At 35.8% G+C, this 17377-nt stretch overlaps 2 protein-coding genes and 1 pseudogene across 3 annotated transcripts in view; 1 reads left to right on the top strand and 2 right to left on the bottom strand.

Moving 5' to 3' along the window:
- LOC107712507 (serine protease HTRA1-like) overlaps positions 1 to 3448 on the bottom strand; it is a 6189-nt pseudogene extending 2741 nt beyond the window's left edge.
- A 684-nt stretch (positions 3449 to 4132) lies between these two features.
- LOC107712513 (amyloid beta A4 precursor protein-binding family A member 2-like) overlaps positions 4133 to 17377 on the top strand; it is a 28836-nt gene continuing 15591 nt past the window's right edge. The window contains exon 1 of the mRNA XM_016517788.1: positions 4133 to 4159. The gene's annotated coding sequence lies outside the window, so the exon portion shown is untranslated. The remainder of the gene's footprint in view (positions 4160 to 17377) is intronic.
- LOC107712512 (eukaryotic translation initiation factor 3 subunit J-A) lies at positions 5161 to 9999 on the bottom strand. Of its 2 annotated transcripts, XM_016517786.1 has the most exons (9): positions 9896 to 9999; positions 9667 to 9755; positions 9071 to 9125; positions 8198 to 8289; positions 8011 to 8016; positions 7793 to 7907; positions 7555 to 7719; positions 7394 to 7467; positions 5161 to 6291 (listed from the first exon to the last, which is right to left on the bottom strand). In XM_016517786.1, exons 1-9 carry the CDS (start codon positions 9915 to 9917, stop codon positions 6160 to 6162), a joined length of 750 nt encoding a protein of 249 aa, XP_016373272.1. In that variant the 5' UTR covers positions 9918 to 9999; the 3' UTR covers positions 5161 to 6159. The 2 variants fall into 2 exon arrangements, with proteins under 2 accessions (XP_016373272.1, XP_016373273.1); XM_016517787.1 differs by lacking the exon at positions 8011 to 8016.

A 17377-nucleotide genomic window follows, 5' to 3' on the forward strand; every position in this document is an offset into this window, starting at 1 on the left:
CACAGACAGGCATCTGAGATCGGCTCGATTTGAGAAAGGGGAAAACATTTAACGAGATTTTAAAAAAAACACTGGGTGGATTTTTATCAATATAGGGTGGTTGTGTACAAACACTGCCAACACACATTTCAGTTCAAACAACTTGTAAAAGTGCATGTAGCATCCCATGACCCCTTTTAAGTTTTTTATTTTTAATAAATTTGCGAAGATGTTTTACATTATGGTGTATGGAGTGTAGATTGATGTGGAAAAAAAAGTAATTTAAAGCAGTTTAGCATAAGGCAGCAATATAACAAAAAGTGAAAGAAAAAAAAAATGAAGGGGTTATGAATACTTTTGCAAGGCACTGTATATGTATGTATGTGTGTGTGTGCGTGTGTGTATGTGTATATATATATATATATATATATGTGTGTGTGTGTGTGACATAATATGTATAATAAAATACAAAAATGCATTATAAATATAATTATTTTTAACAAAATATAAAAATATATTCTATTATATTCAGAATTTATTTAGTCATTTTTATATATAATTTATCATGAAATTGAAGTGAATTTATCAGTACTATTGGCTACAGTTCATTTAAAGCATTTTGTCTTAATTAAAAAAAAACATTGTAAGAAACATAAATAAGCTGAAATATATTTCATATTTATGTCAAAAAAGAATGATAACTCCGGGATAAAATTCACCTGTAGGTTCTGATGGCAGACGGGTGGGTGTTTTTCTCGCACACACCTGCCGAAGCGATGCAGACACACGTGGTCTGTTGGGGAACAGGACTGAGGACAAGATGGAGGTCTGAGAACCAGGCAGCTGGAGCAGGTCGTGTGCTGGCAGTGGCCTCCACACTCACGCTTCTCCAGCGATACAGACCTGCAGCCGAGAACAGGACGCTCATCAGAGACACTGAACAGATGGATCAAAAATCAAGACTTCAAGCAGAAGTTACCTGGCTGAGCATATTTCATTGGGATTTGTCTTGCAGATTTGTCTTGCAAGTGTCGGCTTTGAGGACCTCCAGCACTGTTTGGAAAGACAAATCAACAAAAAAGGTCAAATGATCAAATACATAGTCAAATAATGTTCTGCAGGGCAAAGAAAAAAACAGACAATAAAACTGATGGAATCCCGTTACAATACGGATGCAGTTCTTAGGAAAGCTTGTGGATTTCATCACCGTCTAGATAAGAACAATCAGAGCTTTGCCTTTATGGGAAAGTGCTCCGAGATCAAAGCAATCCTTGACTGCCGTATCTCTTTTCACAGTTCATAAATTAGATTAACCTTGATGGTGCCATTTTCAAGAGTGTGAACATGAACGTAAAGTTAATCCATAAGCAGGTGCACGCTCTGCAAGAGTAGATTGTACCACAGGGTTTTTTTTTAGTTTTAGATGGCATGAGCCGACAAATACGATGAACACCATACAAGGGACCCCTTCCTATAATATAAAGGCAGCTAAATATTTTATTGCATAAAGAACGATTTATATTTTGAGAATTTTTTTAAATTCTGATATACTAATATTACTAGACAACGTTTCCAAAATTAAATTTAAAGAAATAAGTAAAATATGAAACTTTTTCTACACGTATAGCAAAATATTAAGTTCAAATTTATTTGTAAAGCACTTTTTGTATATTTAATTGTCTTGTATGTGTCTTGTGTATAAAAGATAAATAGATACATTTTACTAAATAGTTTGTTTTTTTCTAAAAAAAAAAAAAAGTATAATAAAAAGTCAACTTTTATTATTATTTATATTTTTCTCTAATTTGACTTTTTTTTTTTTTTTTTATTCAGACCCCTGTGTGGCTCTCCAGTCGGGCCCTGGACTCCAGTTTGAAAACCCCTGTTGCATTATTATATTTGCTGTTGTTGAACATATTTCAAAGGCTGGTCCACTCGTTAATGCAGAAGCATTTAAAAAAGCTAAACAAAATTAAAAGTCTAAAAAAGAAGGGGGCTAATACAACCAAAAAGCATTTTTTTGTAATTAAATTAAATACTAAATGTAGAAATTTACTATAGAAATTTTTTTCCTTGAGAATATTATTTATTTTAATGACTTTTCAGATCTGGTATTCCCTGATATCCCCATGTTTTTCCATGATCATGACAACCCTGAATTCAGGAACTAACTTTGCACTTTACACTCTTAAAAATAAAGATTTACAAACCAGGGTTTTCGCAGCGATGCCATAGAAGAACCATTTTTGGTTCCTCAAGCTTTTAGCGAACAGTTAAAAAAAACAAAACAAGGGTGAAGAACATTTTAATAATCTAAAGAAACATTTCCTAATATAAAGAACCTTTTGTGGAATGAAAAGATTCCAAAGTTCTTCATGGAACCATAGAAGCCAATGAAGAACCTTTATTTAGCCTCAGATTCTAAATAACATCTAGACCAGGGGTGCCCAAACTCGGTGCCCAACACACCTGAAGCAGCTAATCAAGGTCTTACTAGGCATGCTAGAAACTTCCCAGCAGGTGTGTTGAGGCAAGCTGGAGCTAAACTCTGCAGGACACCGGCCCTCCAGGACCAAGTTTGGGCACCCCTGATCTAGACAGATTAACTTGACATCTCCAGCTTCAGTGGTACCTGATTTGCAGGTTCCCTTGCGTTGTGCTTCTGGGTTTCCACCTGTTTCTTCTGGGTAAATGCAAACCAGCCCTTCATCGCATTTGCCCAGGTAGTCCCAGGTGCCTCCACAGCTTTCTCCCACGAGTTTAGCACAGGCTGGACAACAACCGCAGATCCCAGTGGTGATTCCACCCTGACACTGGAGCTTCAGCGCTCGACGAGGGGAACAATGGATGCGTTCGCAGGGCGGACAGTGCAAGGCTTGGAGGATCTGCTGGCCCTCCAAGGTGGACATCTCCACAGCCATTACTGGCCACAAAATCACCAAGATTGAGAAGACGCATGGACTCATGGTTGGACTTCACGTTACTGAGATGGGTCGCCTTTTATATAACGGTCCTCACAACCGAGACCACATTTTACATCCACTCGCACTCAAAGAAATCATTCAACTTCACACCAACAAACCTCCTCCCTTCTTCACAACCAATGGATGATGGAGTGTTACGTTTGTTGAGTCTGGATTTGCAGTTAATTATCTCCAAGTCTTATCTTTACAATCGCTCTGTTGTTTTCTTTTTGTCTGAAAACCAATAAGTTGGACCAAGCGAAGAAGACTGGACCCTTTGTGCACGGGTCACATGACCAATAGCAGGGGGTGCAATTCACGGTGTGATCGAGCTAATCGGCCACGAGCAACAAGGACAAGATTAGGACACTGGCAGGTTATCTGAGAAGAACTGTGTGCGACTTTTTCATAAGCTGGTACGCAATAAAACGCCGCTTTCAGTCTGGCTTATAGTTTTCAGAACAGAACGGTTCTTCAAACAGTCTCAAAGGTCATACCCTTGACCGCTTTATCCTTAATGAACATCTGCTGTAGATAAAATATTAGATGACAAAATTTTGCATAAATGCAATTTTTTTGTTTTTTTTTAACATTATTATTTTTTCTGGTTAAATGAATGCAAAGTACAATAAAAGATGACCATATTTACCTTAATACAAATTCCTGGTCTTATTGTGAATTATGTATCAGTGATAAATTCTTGCAAAGAATAAGAGTCAATGAAATTGACTTATACATACACACACGCACACACCTTCTATTATGAGAATGTTTTTAATTTCTTAATTAAAATTCATTTTGACATTTTTTAAGGTCAAAAATGTCAGGATGGTTCAACTGTCCTAATATTGTAACGAATAAAAAAAAAGTGTGAGAAAAAAAAATAAATGTTTTCCTTTTAAAATAGATCTTTGATTATTTAAATATTTTAAGTAAGGAAAATGTTTGTTTTCGTGATAGTTTATAATAGTAAAAATGTCACTTTTTGCATCGCCTCCAATATGCCTTTCCATTTTGGCTAATTTCACCAAGCTCTCTTATTTTTGAACCACGTCATAAACAGACTACTGTTTTTCATGATTCAATAAATGTTAAATTAAGGAAATAAACGTGGTCAAACACTTTTATTTTGACTTTGAAGTCACGGAAGTAGCCACAGATCTTTTCTTCCATATTGTGAAGCATATCTGAGGGTAATGGATAATGAAAAATGAAAGGTGAGGACTTGATTCTATTTTTTTGGTTGTTGATTTGATTTTGAGATGTGAGCTTGCGGTCGATTGTGGGCGGGGTTTAAAACAGGATTTTGTGGTTCTGTGATGCAGAATTGAATGCAAAATCAAGCAAACTCCGCATTATTTGCAGCAGATAGCATTTTTGTCTTTTTAAACAATTTTTCTGACAAAAAAAAAACAGGGTGAAAAGATTTGCGGTAATAGTAGTTTCTTTACACGGAATGTTTAATGCTGCTCAGAGGTGGCATAAATGCATTTACACAGCATCTGTGATTGTATACTTTGATTCCATGGAATAAGGTCAAAGCAGGCATAATTTATTCTGGCTTTTATGCAGCATTGTCTTTACTGCGAAACAACAGGAAAAAAATGCCGCAAATATCACTGTAATTTTTTTTAGAAAAGCCGTAGCAAATTCAGTCATTTTAGGCCACAAAAAATCATGAAAAAAAGTCTCACGAAATCCTGGTGGGACTGTTTAAGTCAACTAAATGATTGAAGAAGTCCAGCATGTCACCAGAGAAGTCTGTAGTAAAAAAAAAAAAAGTCTGTAAAAGTCTGGAGAAAAAAAAAAGACATGGATTAATCGTCCACGATAAGATCTGTAACATGTAAAAACATTTTTGAATTTTTCCAAAAATTCTGTCATCATTTACTCACCCTCAAGTTGACGGTAGCCATTGAGTTCAATTGTATGGAGAAAAAAAAAATACTATAGAAGCCAATGGTTTCCGTCAACTCTTTGGTTACGCATTCTTCAAAATATCTTCTTTTGTACTCAACAGAAGAAACTCATACAGGTTTGGAACAACTTAAGGGTGACTAAATGATTAGTTTTCATTTTTGGGTGAACTGTCCCTTTAAATCAGATCGACAACATTCCATTCTGTCAATTAACACATAATTATAATTCATTCGTCAGCTAAGATTAAAAAAAAATATATATATATATATATATAAAAAAACCAAAAGACAAACAACAATGGATTTTAGCAACTTTTATTAAATTAGATCTTTATAAAACAGTGCAGAGTCCTATCGCCGGCTTTGCTGATCGCAAGTCTCTTTGAAGCATGTCTATCAGTGTAAGTTGTTGAGAAAATGGAAAGCCAAACGACCCTACGTCAACGTTCAGTCCCTTATACATCAGCAGATCGCATGTGAGATCACACTCAGTCACTGCTGGCATGATTGAGGTCAAATGAGTAACTGCATAATGTGCTGCATTGAAAACATGAGTTATATTTGTAAATATGCACAGATTTCGCTCTGCAAAAATTGAGGTAATCCTAATAACGCTGCAATGTATCTTTAAAACGGTTCATTTAGAGTGATACTTTTGGTCATAGACTTTTCTTGAAATGCATTACGAGCTACAAACATAAAGGTGTTATTTTCAAAGCATTATGCTTATATTCGGTACGCTACACTTTAGATTTACTTATCTAAACAAATGAGCTCGCTATCATCTACTCACAAAAAATGAAATGTCTGATTGAAGACATTATTCATAAACCATGTGACTACCATATCACCACTTCAGGTTGTACAGGTTGAGTTAATCGGTCTGGTTGCAAAAGGATACCAGCCAAAGCGGATCCAACGACAGATCAATCCGGACTGAAATTTGCATAGAATGTCATTTATTTCCAAGAAATAGCAGTTACCGAACAATAACACTCTTTGTTGCCTGGACCGTGACGATTAATCGATACTGCAGATTCACATTTGTGAGAAGGACCCCGTTTTATCGGGTTTATTATACCGACAAACATTGAGTTAAGTTCACAGACTCGAGAAAAATACCGCAGTGAACTGATTCTCTGCATGAACCTCTTTGAGGGGAGAGTGTGCATTGTGTGGGATGGCGTTCAGAGTTTTCTAGCATGGTTCTGGTAGTGGGCCTGACTGTGGGGTAAGGTCATGCTGTTAAGGTGTGTGGTTCAGCAATCAGCAAACGCTAGCAATGGGTTAAGCCTTGGTCACATAAAATCCTCGTAGTCTTGTGCATAACCGCCGCCGAACTCCCCGTAGTCTGCAAGATCATCTTTCATTGTGGCTTTTAAACCTCCTCCTGGTAAAACTCCCTTCTTTTTCTTTTTACCTTTGTTTGCCTATTGAATAAAAAAAAATTATATTTAGGACCAAAAAATTAAAATAATTACAGTAAGATAATACAAATGGTGCATATGGTATGGTATATAGGAGTGAACAAAACAGGAGAATTTTACATTAAAAAATAAAACATTGGAAAAAAGCTAGTAATTGTTTGCCATTGAAAGAATGTTTTACCCAAAAAAATTACATTTGCTAAAAAAAATTATTTATCCTCAGGCCACCCAAGATGTAGATGGGTTTAGAACAGATTTGGAGAAATGTAGCATTTCATCACTTGCTCAGCAATGGATCCTCTGCAGTGAATGGGTGCCGTCAGAACGAGAGCCCAAACAGCTGATAAAAACATCACAATAATCCACACCACTCCAGTCCATCAATTAAAGGCGGGGTAAGTGATTTTTCAAAAACGCTTTAGAAAACAGATTCGGGCCAAATAGCAAAACAAACTTGTAGCCAATCAGCAATAAGGGGTGTGTCTACTCAAGATGTGGAGGAGAGAGCTCTTAACATCTTGTGAAGAGAAAAGGTGCATGTTTATAAAAAACATCAGTTATTAAGGCGTTTTTAACTTTTAAACTGATGCTTCCGGTTAAAATACGAGTCTATAATTAATAATAATGCTTCTTCCAGTGAGAAAGTCCATCCCCTGTTGTTTTCTCACAACAAAATCCACCCACATATTTGTTTAGAGCTGTTTTTGCTTGTAAACGGTGCTTGATGTGCGCATATTTCTGGAAAAAGGAACATCATGAATAGAGCACTTATATTTTAGCCAGAAGCAATGGTTCTAAGTTAAAAACATCATAATGATGAATGTTTCGTACAAACACGCACATTTTGGCTTCACAAGACATTAATTGATGAACTGGAGTGGTGTGGATTACTGTGATGTTTTTATCAGCTGTTTGGACTTTCGTTCTGACGGCACCCATTCACTGCAAAGCATCCATTGCTGAGCAAGTGATGTAATTCTACATTTCTCCAAATCTGTTCTGATGAAGAAACCAACTCATCTACATCTTAGATGCCCAAAGGATGAGTAAATTTCCTGCCAATTTACATTTTCGGGTGAACTATCCCTAGAAATGAATTTCATACCTTTTCTTGCCTCTGCTTTTCACTTAGTAACACTGTTAGTGAGTTGCTAATTTTCTTCAAGTCCTCAACTTCCACTGCAAAACGGATACAAAATGTCAAAGTAATACATAAATCACATAGTGAATGACAGAACAGAACTTTAAAAAATGAAATATACTTACATGAAAGACACAGGTCCCTAAACAAAGTCTCTAAAAAGCTGGAATAATGTATTGACTTCTCATAAGAAGAAATTTTTTCTTTTAGCAACCGCTCAAACTCTGTGAAGTCTTCTTTTGTAGAGGGACTCATCGCATCAATTCCTGTAACATTATTTGATACTACACCTACAAATGAGAATAAAAGTTAAAGATTTGGGCCTATAATGGGCAAAAATATGGATGAACAGAAAGCACTTACCGAATGCTTCTTTTGCTAGTTCCAAGTCTGAATCCTCCTGTAGTTTTTTCACTCGAAATTTTTCTGCCAGCTCTTCTTCTGGTGCGAGTTCTGTGCTGCTTTCTGACTCCTGTAACTATTTCAACAAATTAGAGCTATGCTTAGTGAAAGTCTTGTTATATCCTTTTATCACAATTATACTACGATAAAAAAAAAAAAAAAAAAAGAATTGTACTTACCTCAAACTTTTGAACGGTAGTGTGTATATAAAAAAAGAAAAAGAAAAATATGAGTTACAAAATACTGTAAATAAAACAATGCTTTCAAAGTTTCACAATGTAAACGAAATATTTAACAACTTCGAAAACATTCAGCATAACTTCCTGAGAAATAGGTCAAATTAAATATTGCCATGTCCGAACTCACTTGTTTAAGGAGCTCCTCTTGTTTTTGTCTTTGTACATTTTCCTTTTCTTTTATTTTCTCACCGAGTTTCTTCTTTTCTGTAGGTTTAGCCTCTGTATATGAAAAACACCTCAAAGTTTAACATTGCAACTTGAAGCATAGCTGAAGCTTTATAAATAACTGCTTTGAAGAATGTGAATTTATGTGCATGTTAATATGTGCATAATTTTCAAGCGGTTTAAATTTTTTGTGTAATTCTCATATAATTATTCATGTAGTTTTTATAGCCTCGGCTTAATTAACTATGAACAATGAACAAAAAAATACTTCAATATTATAATATATAATATAATATTTTTATAATATAATTTTCTATTACTTGTTTCGCTTCTGTTTCAGTTTTTATAACCATTTCTTACTATGTGTAAGTAAGTTGTTTTTTAGCATGTGTTTGGCAGTGTTATTTTTTAGGATTACTTAAAAACTACTGCTTTTAGTTTAGCTTTAGCTGTTTTTAGTTGTTTTAATACTACAGTTGATTGCTTCTGTTATCCTCATTTGTAAGTCGCTTTGGATAAAAGCGTCTAATAAATGACTAAATAAATAAATACATAAAATAAATAAATACTTGTAACACACAGAACTACAAGTCAACTGATACAAAAAATAATAATAATACACTAGTCAACATTTGAAGTGGATCAAAACCTTTAATCAAAGTTGTCCTAAAACCAAAATGTGTTCTTGTCTTACTTTGATGAACTTTTTTTTGACCCATTTCAAATGTTGATTACTGTAATTACAAGAGGAGAAAATACATTTTGGGGGAAACAACAACAACAACTTTCAGTTTGTCAGCTACCAATTTATGCATTTCATATCACTGATATATACCTGACTTTTTTTCCTCCTCCTCCTTTTCTTCCTCTTCATCATCATCCCAATTATCCTACATGGAAAATGAATTTCAAACCACAAATTAGAGCATTGTCACGATGATAGGTAGCATAAAGATAAAAGATTAACTGGAGATCATTAATTTCACAGTTAGAAAGTCAATCTGTCCTAATATGAAGAAGACAATCTTACTTTGAGACAGTGAGATAATCTGAGATGAGCAACAGATGACAGTCATATTTTGCTTTGAAAAGGCCAAGTAAGTTACAGTAAATTAGTCACTAACTACACGCTATAAAGGTGTTAAAGACATGGCTTCAGCATTGAATTAACATAATTACTATGATTTCATTCCCTAACTTACGACAGCAGGTGTACGCCTATGCTAATAACTAACTGGACACATAATCCGCTAAAACTCATCCTCACCGCGCTGTTTTGACCATATGGTTTTGACACTCTGGAGTTAGCGAGAGCAGCTAGCTAGAGTTAGCTAAATGGAACTTCTTGAAAGATGAGAGACCTTATCAATTGTTAAAGAAATAAACACAAATTTTGATTGGCGAACGACAAATAAAGCGTTCGCTACTAACTTTCACGTCGTCGTCTTCATCCTCGCCCTCCCATTTGTCATGAACTGCCGCCTTTTTGATAGGCTCCTCGGCCTCGAAACTATCAGCATCTGGACAATAACAGCGCGTTTAGATAGATTACTTGATGACAGCCGTGATTCATTATGACAATTGATTAGATAAAACATATTAATAGAAATTTGTACGGTCAGAAAAGAAAAATAATGGTAGAGTTTAGTGAAATTCTCACCCCAGGAATCGGCGTCCGCCATGATGTCGGAGTCGCTGAGGGGAATGAGGGAGTGAAGCTCAAAACACTGCACCGAGACTTCCAGACATTTCAAAATAAAGGCCCACAGTCACATACATGCTCTTCAAAGTGAATAAATTGTGTAATATGAATAATAATGTTGTTGAATATTAGATCTTTGTGGCTTTTAGACCAGGTGTGTTAGCTTGAGGTCATGCTGTACACATAAACATTGACAAAAGTAGCTTTTAGCATATATATGCATTTAAAGTTGACAGTCTTTCTTTTTTTTTCTTCTAGAAAATGGACCAAAATTTTGATGACTCATCCTGCACTAAGCTGATTTTGTCCAATCAAATTCTTACTACAATGTCCCTCCCCCTACAACCAACTAGTCACCATGTTCCTTTTAATAGGAATCCTTGTGGTCTGTAATTTCGCATGAAGGTGAAAGATTTCATTACAGATTTTACATTGGGTTCAGTTGGTCATGTGAATTCGCCATTTGTACCAACATAAAGTTGCTTGGTTTGAAAGTGACTTTTGAGCTGTAGCCTACTTTATACCATATATTGACAATAGACAAAAGACCTCTTTACCTACAAATTTTCATCAAAATCTCACCAATTTGATCGCATTTTAACAAGTAGGAAATCATGCACTCTCCAAAATCACCGCCTATACCCTTATATAGTGCACTCTTTGAAGGAACAGCCACTGTAGTGGTGTCCAAAACCATAACATGAAAGCAATCATTCAATCCCATAATACACTGCAATAACGAGTGTACAGCCAATCAGTGTTGCCAAGAATTGGGCTACTTTAACACTGTTGCCACAGGTTGTTTTTCATGTCTGCGGGTTGAAGCCACCCCAATAACGTGATATTTAGCCCCTGCAATGCGATTATTACCGGGGGACCCCCCTAGTTTTGGGCTAGTTTTGTTGTGAAAACTGGCAACCCTGCAACCAATGTATACTCAGTGGCTAGTAGTTAAAAAAAATACCCATGCACGGTGTGGGTTGCACTGAATAAATTTCAGCATGGGGTTTACCTTAATAAGATTATATTATTTTAAGGAATTTACATGATATCACACCAGACTAGCTGATTTCATATGGAAACAGAACATTCATGTGACAACATACTACGACTGGATCTGAAACCATACCTTCTTTCACTCTTCCTTACATTAGTCCACTAGTTCAATGAATAAGTGATATAATAAGTGAGCGAATTCAGAAACAAAGTGCGCCAGAAGATGGCATCTTTTGCAGAGACGCAGGAATTAATTTGGCCCAAACGCTTGTACAACTGCCACAAATACGATTAGAGGATGACTGCTGCTGTCTATTCTCGTCCTCATTCAGGGTTTGCTGTCTTTATTGCAGTTAGATGAAGTTAGTTAGATATATTTCTCAAATAAACAAACGTTTTAGACATTTACATGTGGTAACAGAAAGCCTTTTCATTCAGTAATTTATGTCCTGCTTAATACAACGCCTGTATGTACAAGAATAGTTCAACATAAGCTTGTACTATTTAAATATCAATAAAATGGGGTCTATAATTTTCCGTTTTATTAATGTAATTCAGAAATAAATATTAAGTTTATATAAAAAGCTTTTACAGTTAAAAACTCGCGCACTGTTTGCTGTCTTTATTGCAGTTAGATGAAGTTAGTTAGATATATTTCTCAAATAAACAAACGTTTTAGACATTTACATGTGGTAACAGAAACGTTTATATTAAAAGCTTTTACAGTTAAAAATAGATGCCAGCATTTGTGTAAATAAATATAAAACGCAGGTCATAGCTGTTTTTTAAAGATCACATTGCATATAGGCTATAATGAAAATAAAATACGATCGATCATATGAATCAATAATAATTCAAAAAGTAAAAACACAGTATAAATGTAGTTAAAGCGAAATTGAATGGAGGAATTTAAGTAATTGTAGAAGTCCAAAGTTCTGTAGAACTACGCGGCTGTCCTTTATGTATCGTTTCAATATTAAGCCATATTCTTGAACTGGATAATGAGTTTCTTTTCAGACCACTTGCCTCTATTAGTCTTAACTCTTAAATAACGCCTTTCATATTTCAAGTTTTTCCTACATTTTCCCGAGAAGTCTCCGGTGTAAAGGTATAACGGAAGTACAGATACACTGCTTTGCGGGAAAGCGGAAGTTAGTTGACGTCACTGTGAAAAGGGCCTATTATGGGATTAAATGAGTGCACATAATGTCCACTACAGACAAATGGCTGTCCCCTCGAAGTGCACTATATAAGGGTATAAGGTTGGTTTCAAACACAGCCGGGGTTTTATTGTTTTGCGTACTACATACTATAGAATATGCTTTATAATGCAGTATGCAGTGTATACACGTAGTATGCACACAATTACATTTCTCTTCCTATTTAATAGTCACTATATTTGATTGATCAAGACAATTGTCCTTTGTATAATTTTTTTATTTTTATTTGTTTTACTGACATTAGACATGGAATTTCCTGTTATAGCGATTAAATGTTTTTGAAGTTGAGGAATAATATAAATTATTCATTTGCTAGTACTCGTTGCTGTGATGTTCGACTGTCTCTTTTAAAAAAAACTCATAAAGCGCCTCGCTGTCCCGGGATGCTGAGGGTGTGTGTATAGCTACATCCACGTTCCTCAGCATCTGTGCTTCATCAAAGACATGTCCTAACATTTGCTCTCTAAATGTCTGAGCAATACAACGACAAATATCTGTTTGGCTGAGCAACGCCGAATTGGCTTGGGTAAGCACTTGTTCGTTTATCGTCGGTATTAAAGTATATGTTAGCCGTTTCTATTGTAGCCAGTTAAATATTAACTGCACTAGAAAGACTAAATACACATGCTAATGCTCATCGCCACATGTTATTGTCGTTGTGAGTGAGTGCAGGTTTTAAGCGTCTCCATGACGCTGAAACGGCGACGAATCTTCCTATTCTCTGGGCAAATGTTTCTTATGATGTGATGTGCGGAAACAAGAGTATTTTGTCCTCGATTTTAGGGATTAGGAGCAGTGTTTGTGATTCATTTGGGCTGTGAGGAGTCCGGGTCGATGGATGTTGCAGTAAATCAGTCTCGAGATCACTGGAAGAATTGACTGTGACGTCAGAACCGCTGGAAATTCGGCTTATTCGGTGCTGAATTAAGGAGGTTCATTTAGAAACTTTTCAAAATATTTAAAATTCAATATTGAAAGAATGTTTTGTGAAGCTGTTATATAGGGCAATGGCTGCACAAATGTGACCCTGGACCACAAAACCAGTCAAGGGTCAATTTTCCAGATTTAGATAGCTATACATTATCTGAAAGCTGAACAAATAAGCTTTCCATTGATGTATGGTTTGTTAGGATAGGACAATATTTGGCCGAGATACAACTATTTGAAAATCTGGAATCTGAGGGTGCAAAAAAATCAAAATATTTAGAAAATTGTCTTTGAAAATTGAAAATGCATATTACTAATCAAAAATGAAGTTTTTATATATTTACGATAGGAAATTTACAAAATATCTTCATGGAACATGATTTTACGTAATGCCCTAATGATTTTTGGCATAAAAGGAAAATCGATCATTTTGACCCATACAATGTATTGTTGGTTATTGCTACAAATATACCCATGCTACTTTTGACTGGTTTTGTGCTCCAGGGTAACAAATGCATTTAGATAAACCTGAGGTGCTTTCTGACCATACAGCCATGCTGGAAAACAGCTTAAACCAGTATAAACTGCTTTCATGGTCTATTGGCTGCATGGTTTAGAGGAGTTTTTGGACACATATATGGTTTTGGCCACACTGGTTAGACTTAGAGACCAGCTTGCTGACCAACAAATACAGCTCAACACCAGCTTGGCCAGGATTGAGACCAGTTTAAACCATCTAAGGCCAACAAAGCTGTAATTCTTATACTAGCTTAGGCTGGTTTAAGTTTTTTGTTTTTTTTTCAGTAGGGAAGTGTCCAGACAAAAGCATTTACATTTAGATGAGACAGCAACTCCCCGCAGGTCTTGAGGTTGTACTTGCACCTTTAAATTTCAGTCTGACAGATTCTGCATTTGTGTAATTGTCCTTTACCAGGCCATTTACTTTGTCAGATGTGAGCAGTGAGCACATCCTTGTATTGTTCTTTTTTAACCAGTCTTTTAACCATCTGTTTATTTTAACCAATTATTTACTGTATACATCTGAGCAAAAAGTAATACAAAATATGGAGATGTAATTTTAAAGGGGTCATATGATGCGATTTCAAGTTTTCCTTTCTCTTTGTAGTGTTACAAGCTGATTGTGCATAGATAGGATCCCTGAAGTTGCAAAGACTAAAGTCTCAAAACCAAAGAGATATTCTTTATCAAAGTTAAAGGGGTCATATGATGCTTTTTTAAAGATCATTATTTTGTGTATTTGGTGTAACAGAATATGTTGACATGCTTTAATGTTCAAAAAACACATTATTTTTCAAATACTGTACATTATTGTAGGTCCTCTATGCCCCGCCTCTCTCAAACGCTTCGTTTTCTACAAAGCCAAAGCATGTCAACATATTCTGTTACACCAAATACACAAAATAATGATCTTTAAAAAAGCATCATATGACCCCTTTAAATATATGGTTTCTAGGCCTGGAAAAGTTGTGGACCTAATCTTGGCGATTATATATTTTCAAGTTATGTTCAGCTCTAAAATATTTAATATCTAAAATATTATAGTTAGAAATTGCTCAATTTGAGGACAGTATAAATTTTGTCCTTATCATGAATGGGTTAAAAAGCTTGTAAAACCTGGAAATATCAGTTATTGTGTGTGTGTGTGTGTGTGTGTGTGTGTGTGTGAGAGAGAGAGACATTGTGATTTTCAAGTCCCGGAAAAGTCATGGAAGTAATTGAAATGTGAACATATTTTTATATGTATTTTTTGCTCTAAAATATTTAATTGTCTTGAAAATTATCCAATAATCATGAATGATCTAAAATGTCATAGAAAAAGCGTAGAAATACATTGTTCAAAATGTGTGTGAAGCCCTGGAAATGTCATTGAGATTTATGGGCAAAAGATGTGGGAACCCTGCTTGTAGTTCAAGTGACATTAATGAACATAATCTATTTAAATCTAAGTTTTAGTGCATTCAGATACTGAAAATTTCTTATTTCAAACCTATTTTATTAAATGAGCTTCTGCACATAAAAGGAAATAAAGGCACATTTCTGCATTGCTGAATAAGAAAGCTCTCTAGACCAAATGAAAAAAACCCTCTCTACAAATTCATTGATTGTAACTGAACATAAAGGAACATTGAGGAAGACGGGTATATCGGCCAATTAGTAGTTGCTTGCTGATCTAATAGCGATACTAATGTGTTTGATTACATGCTTTGACCAAGACCACATTTTCAGCTTAGGCTTGCTGTTTTTTCTTATAAGGTCTGGGCCAATTTCCACAGTTTCTCTGAAGTTGCAAACTGTGAGTTGGCTAATTTATGAGGAATAAGAATCAATTTATTTTGCAACTTTATATAAACCACATTAAATGCAGGTAGATTAGCAAACTGATTTTAACAACATTTGAAAAATATTGTACTGCTATCCCTGAATCTCCATGCTTATATATTTAGTAATACGATGGCCTACAAAAGTATTTGGACATTTAAGCCATGCTTAAAAGTTTGTTTTCAAGTTCGAGTTTGATTCCACTGCCTTCATGCTGCTCTTTGGGCCTTATGTAGATAGACCCAGTGTTGCCCAGATCACCAGTTTTTTTTTCCTGAAATAAATAAAACCTTGTTAATGATTACGATTTCAAACTAAAAATATCAGTCAATCTGTGGTTGAAGCAAGCTTGTGTTGTATAAGGGGACAAATGAAGTGAGTCACTATCAAAAGCAGGAGGCCGTATTTCCACTGGGAATCTGATGCCTCTCATCAATAGTGAGAAATCCCTGTAGTGCAGGAAAATATCAGCATGTTTCCTGCTGATACACCTGCTGAATTGTGCAGATCTGTCTCCCTGATGCTGTGGTATACTGCACTTGATTTGGATGAGGTTGTTTTCCTCAGAGCTTTAAATACAGCTCAGGAACTAGTACAAAGTCAAGGTGTAGGTGTAAATTGCATATAGACTTTATGCTGTCTAATCAGTTTTTGTATATTAGCACACTTTATTTTTTGCATATTGTCTTGTCCGAAATATTGGATGCATACATCTTGAGAATTCCTTTAACTCTCCAAGACTATTGGTATATGTTGCACATTTGGTTAGTATGTTGCACTAAGGGACCAAAATTAACTTTTGGACCTGTCAAATGTAGAAAATGTACAATTTACTGGCCATGAAATTGCATTTTACATTGTGTTTATTTTATAGGCCTATGATTCTGTCCTTAGGATTATTTGGCAGATATTTTTCCTGCATAAAGGTGCAATCATGCATTCACCATTGTTCAGCAAATATTCACAACCAAAATGCAGTAATTTCAATAGGAATCCACAGCAATCAGGAATGTCATGTGAGGACGAAAGATCTTCTGATGCATTTTTCACAACAGGTATAAGTTGGTTACAAAGACCAACAGAAAGCTGCTTGGTTTGAAAGTGACTTCTGTGTGAGTTGAGCTTCATACCTCGCTACTCTATTGACAATAGAGAATGGACATTTTTTTCCCACAAAATTTTGCCGAAATTAATGTTACTGCACCTTAATAGTGAAATACTTGTCTTCCACTTCCAGATACATTATGATTTTGATTCTGTTAATTAAAGGCAGAGTAAGTGATTTTTCAAAAACACTTTAGAAAACTGATTCGGGCCGAATCGCAAAACAAACTTGTAGCCAATCAGCAATAAGGGGCGTGTCTACTCGTGATGTGGAGGAGAGCGCGTTCAGTGCATGGGACGGACATTAGCCGAGCCGAGCGACAGAAAGATAGAGATGGCGGATAAAAAAACAAAAGAGGAAAACGTCTGCGGAAAGATAAGGCAAGAAGTAGGACCCGTGAAAATATCGGATCAGCTTTCCAGCGCTGGAGAGAACTCAAGGAGCGGAGGCCTGCGATCGGACCCCGAGGTTGCTTTGTTTCTTCTCAATAGGTGAGTAACACCGTGTCTACAACAGCTAAAGTCTGACTACACTGGACGCGATCAAACGACCGTTGAAAACCATTTGAAATTTGTGTCAGCACGTCATAAATAGAACCCGGCAGCAGTTTTCTGTCGGGATTTGTTGCGCCGCGCCGCTCACGTCCGTAGACACGGTGTAACATTGGTTTTGCTTTGTTTCACAGAACTAATCGTTGCCTGGGTTGCGTACGTATATGTGGGGCGGAGCTATCAAAATAGGGGCAAGACCCTTTTGGGGTAGGGCCGTGTTTGTTTTGGTGTTTTCAAATATCAACATTGGCTACCAGAAACCACTTACTCTGCCTTTAAGTTATTCTTGTTCTCTTTATTG

This window comes from Sinocyclocheilus rhinocerous, unplaced genomic scaffold (assembly GCF_001515625.1).
Source record: "Sinocyclocheilus rhinocerous isolate Xijiao unplaced genomic scaffold, SAMN03320098_v1.1 scaffold1259, whole genome shotgun sequence".
NCBI classification, from domain to species: Eukaryota; Metazoa; Chordata; class Actinopteri; order Cypriniformes; family Cyprinidae; genus Sinocyclocheilus; species Sinocyclocheilus rhinocerous.

What these genes read in the sequence shown, in the direction of transcription:
- LOC107712512 (XM_016517786.1), bottom strand. Translation starts at nt 9,917, where the DNA reads ATGGCGGACGCCGATTCCTGGG. An exon ending in TAGGGACCTGTGTCTTTCAT is followed by an intron (nt 7,468 to 7,554) that starts GTAAGTATATTT and finishes TCCGTTTTGCAG; the next exon opens with TGGAAGTTGAGGACTTGAAG. An exon ending in AAAAGCAGAGGCAAGAAAAG is followed by an intron (nt 6,292 to 7,393) that starts GTATGAAATTCA and finishes TTTATTCAATAG; the next exon opens with GCAAACAAAGGTAAAAAGAA.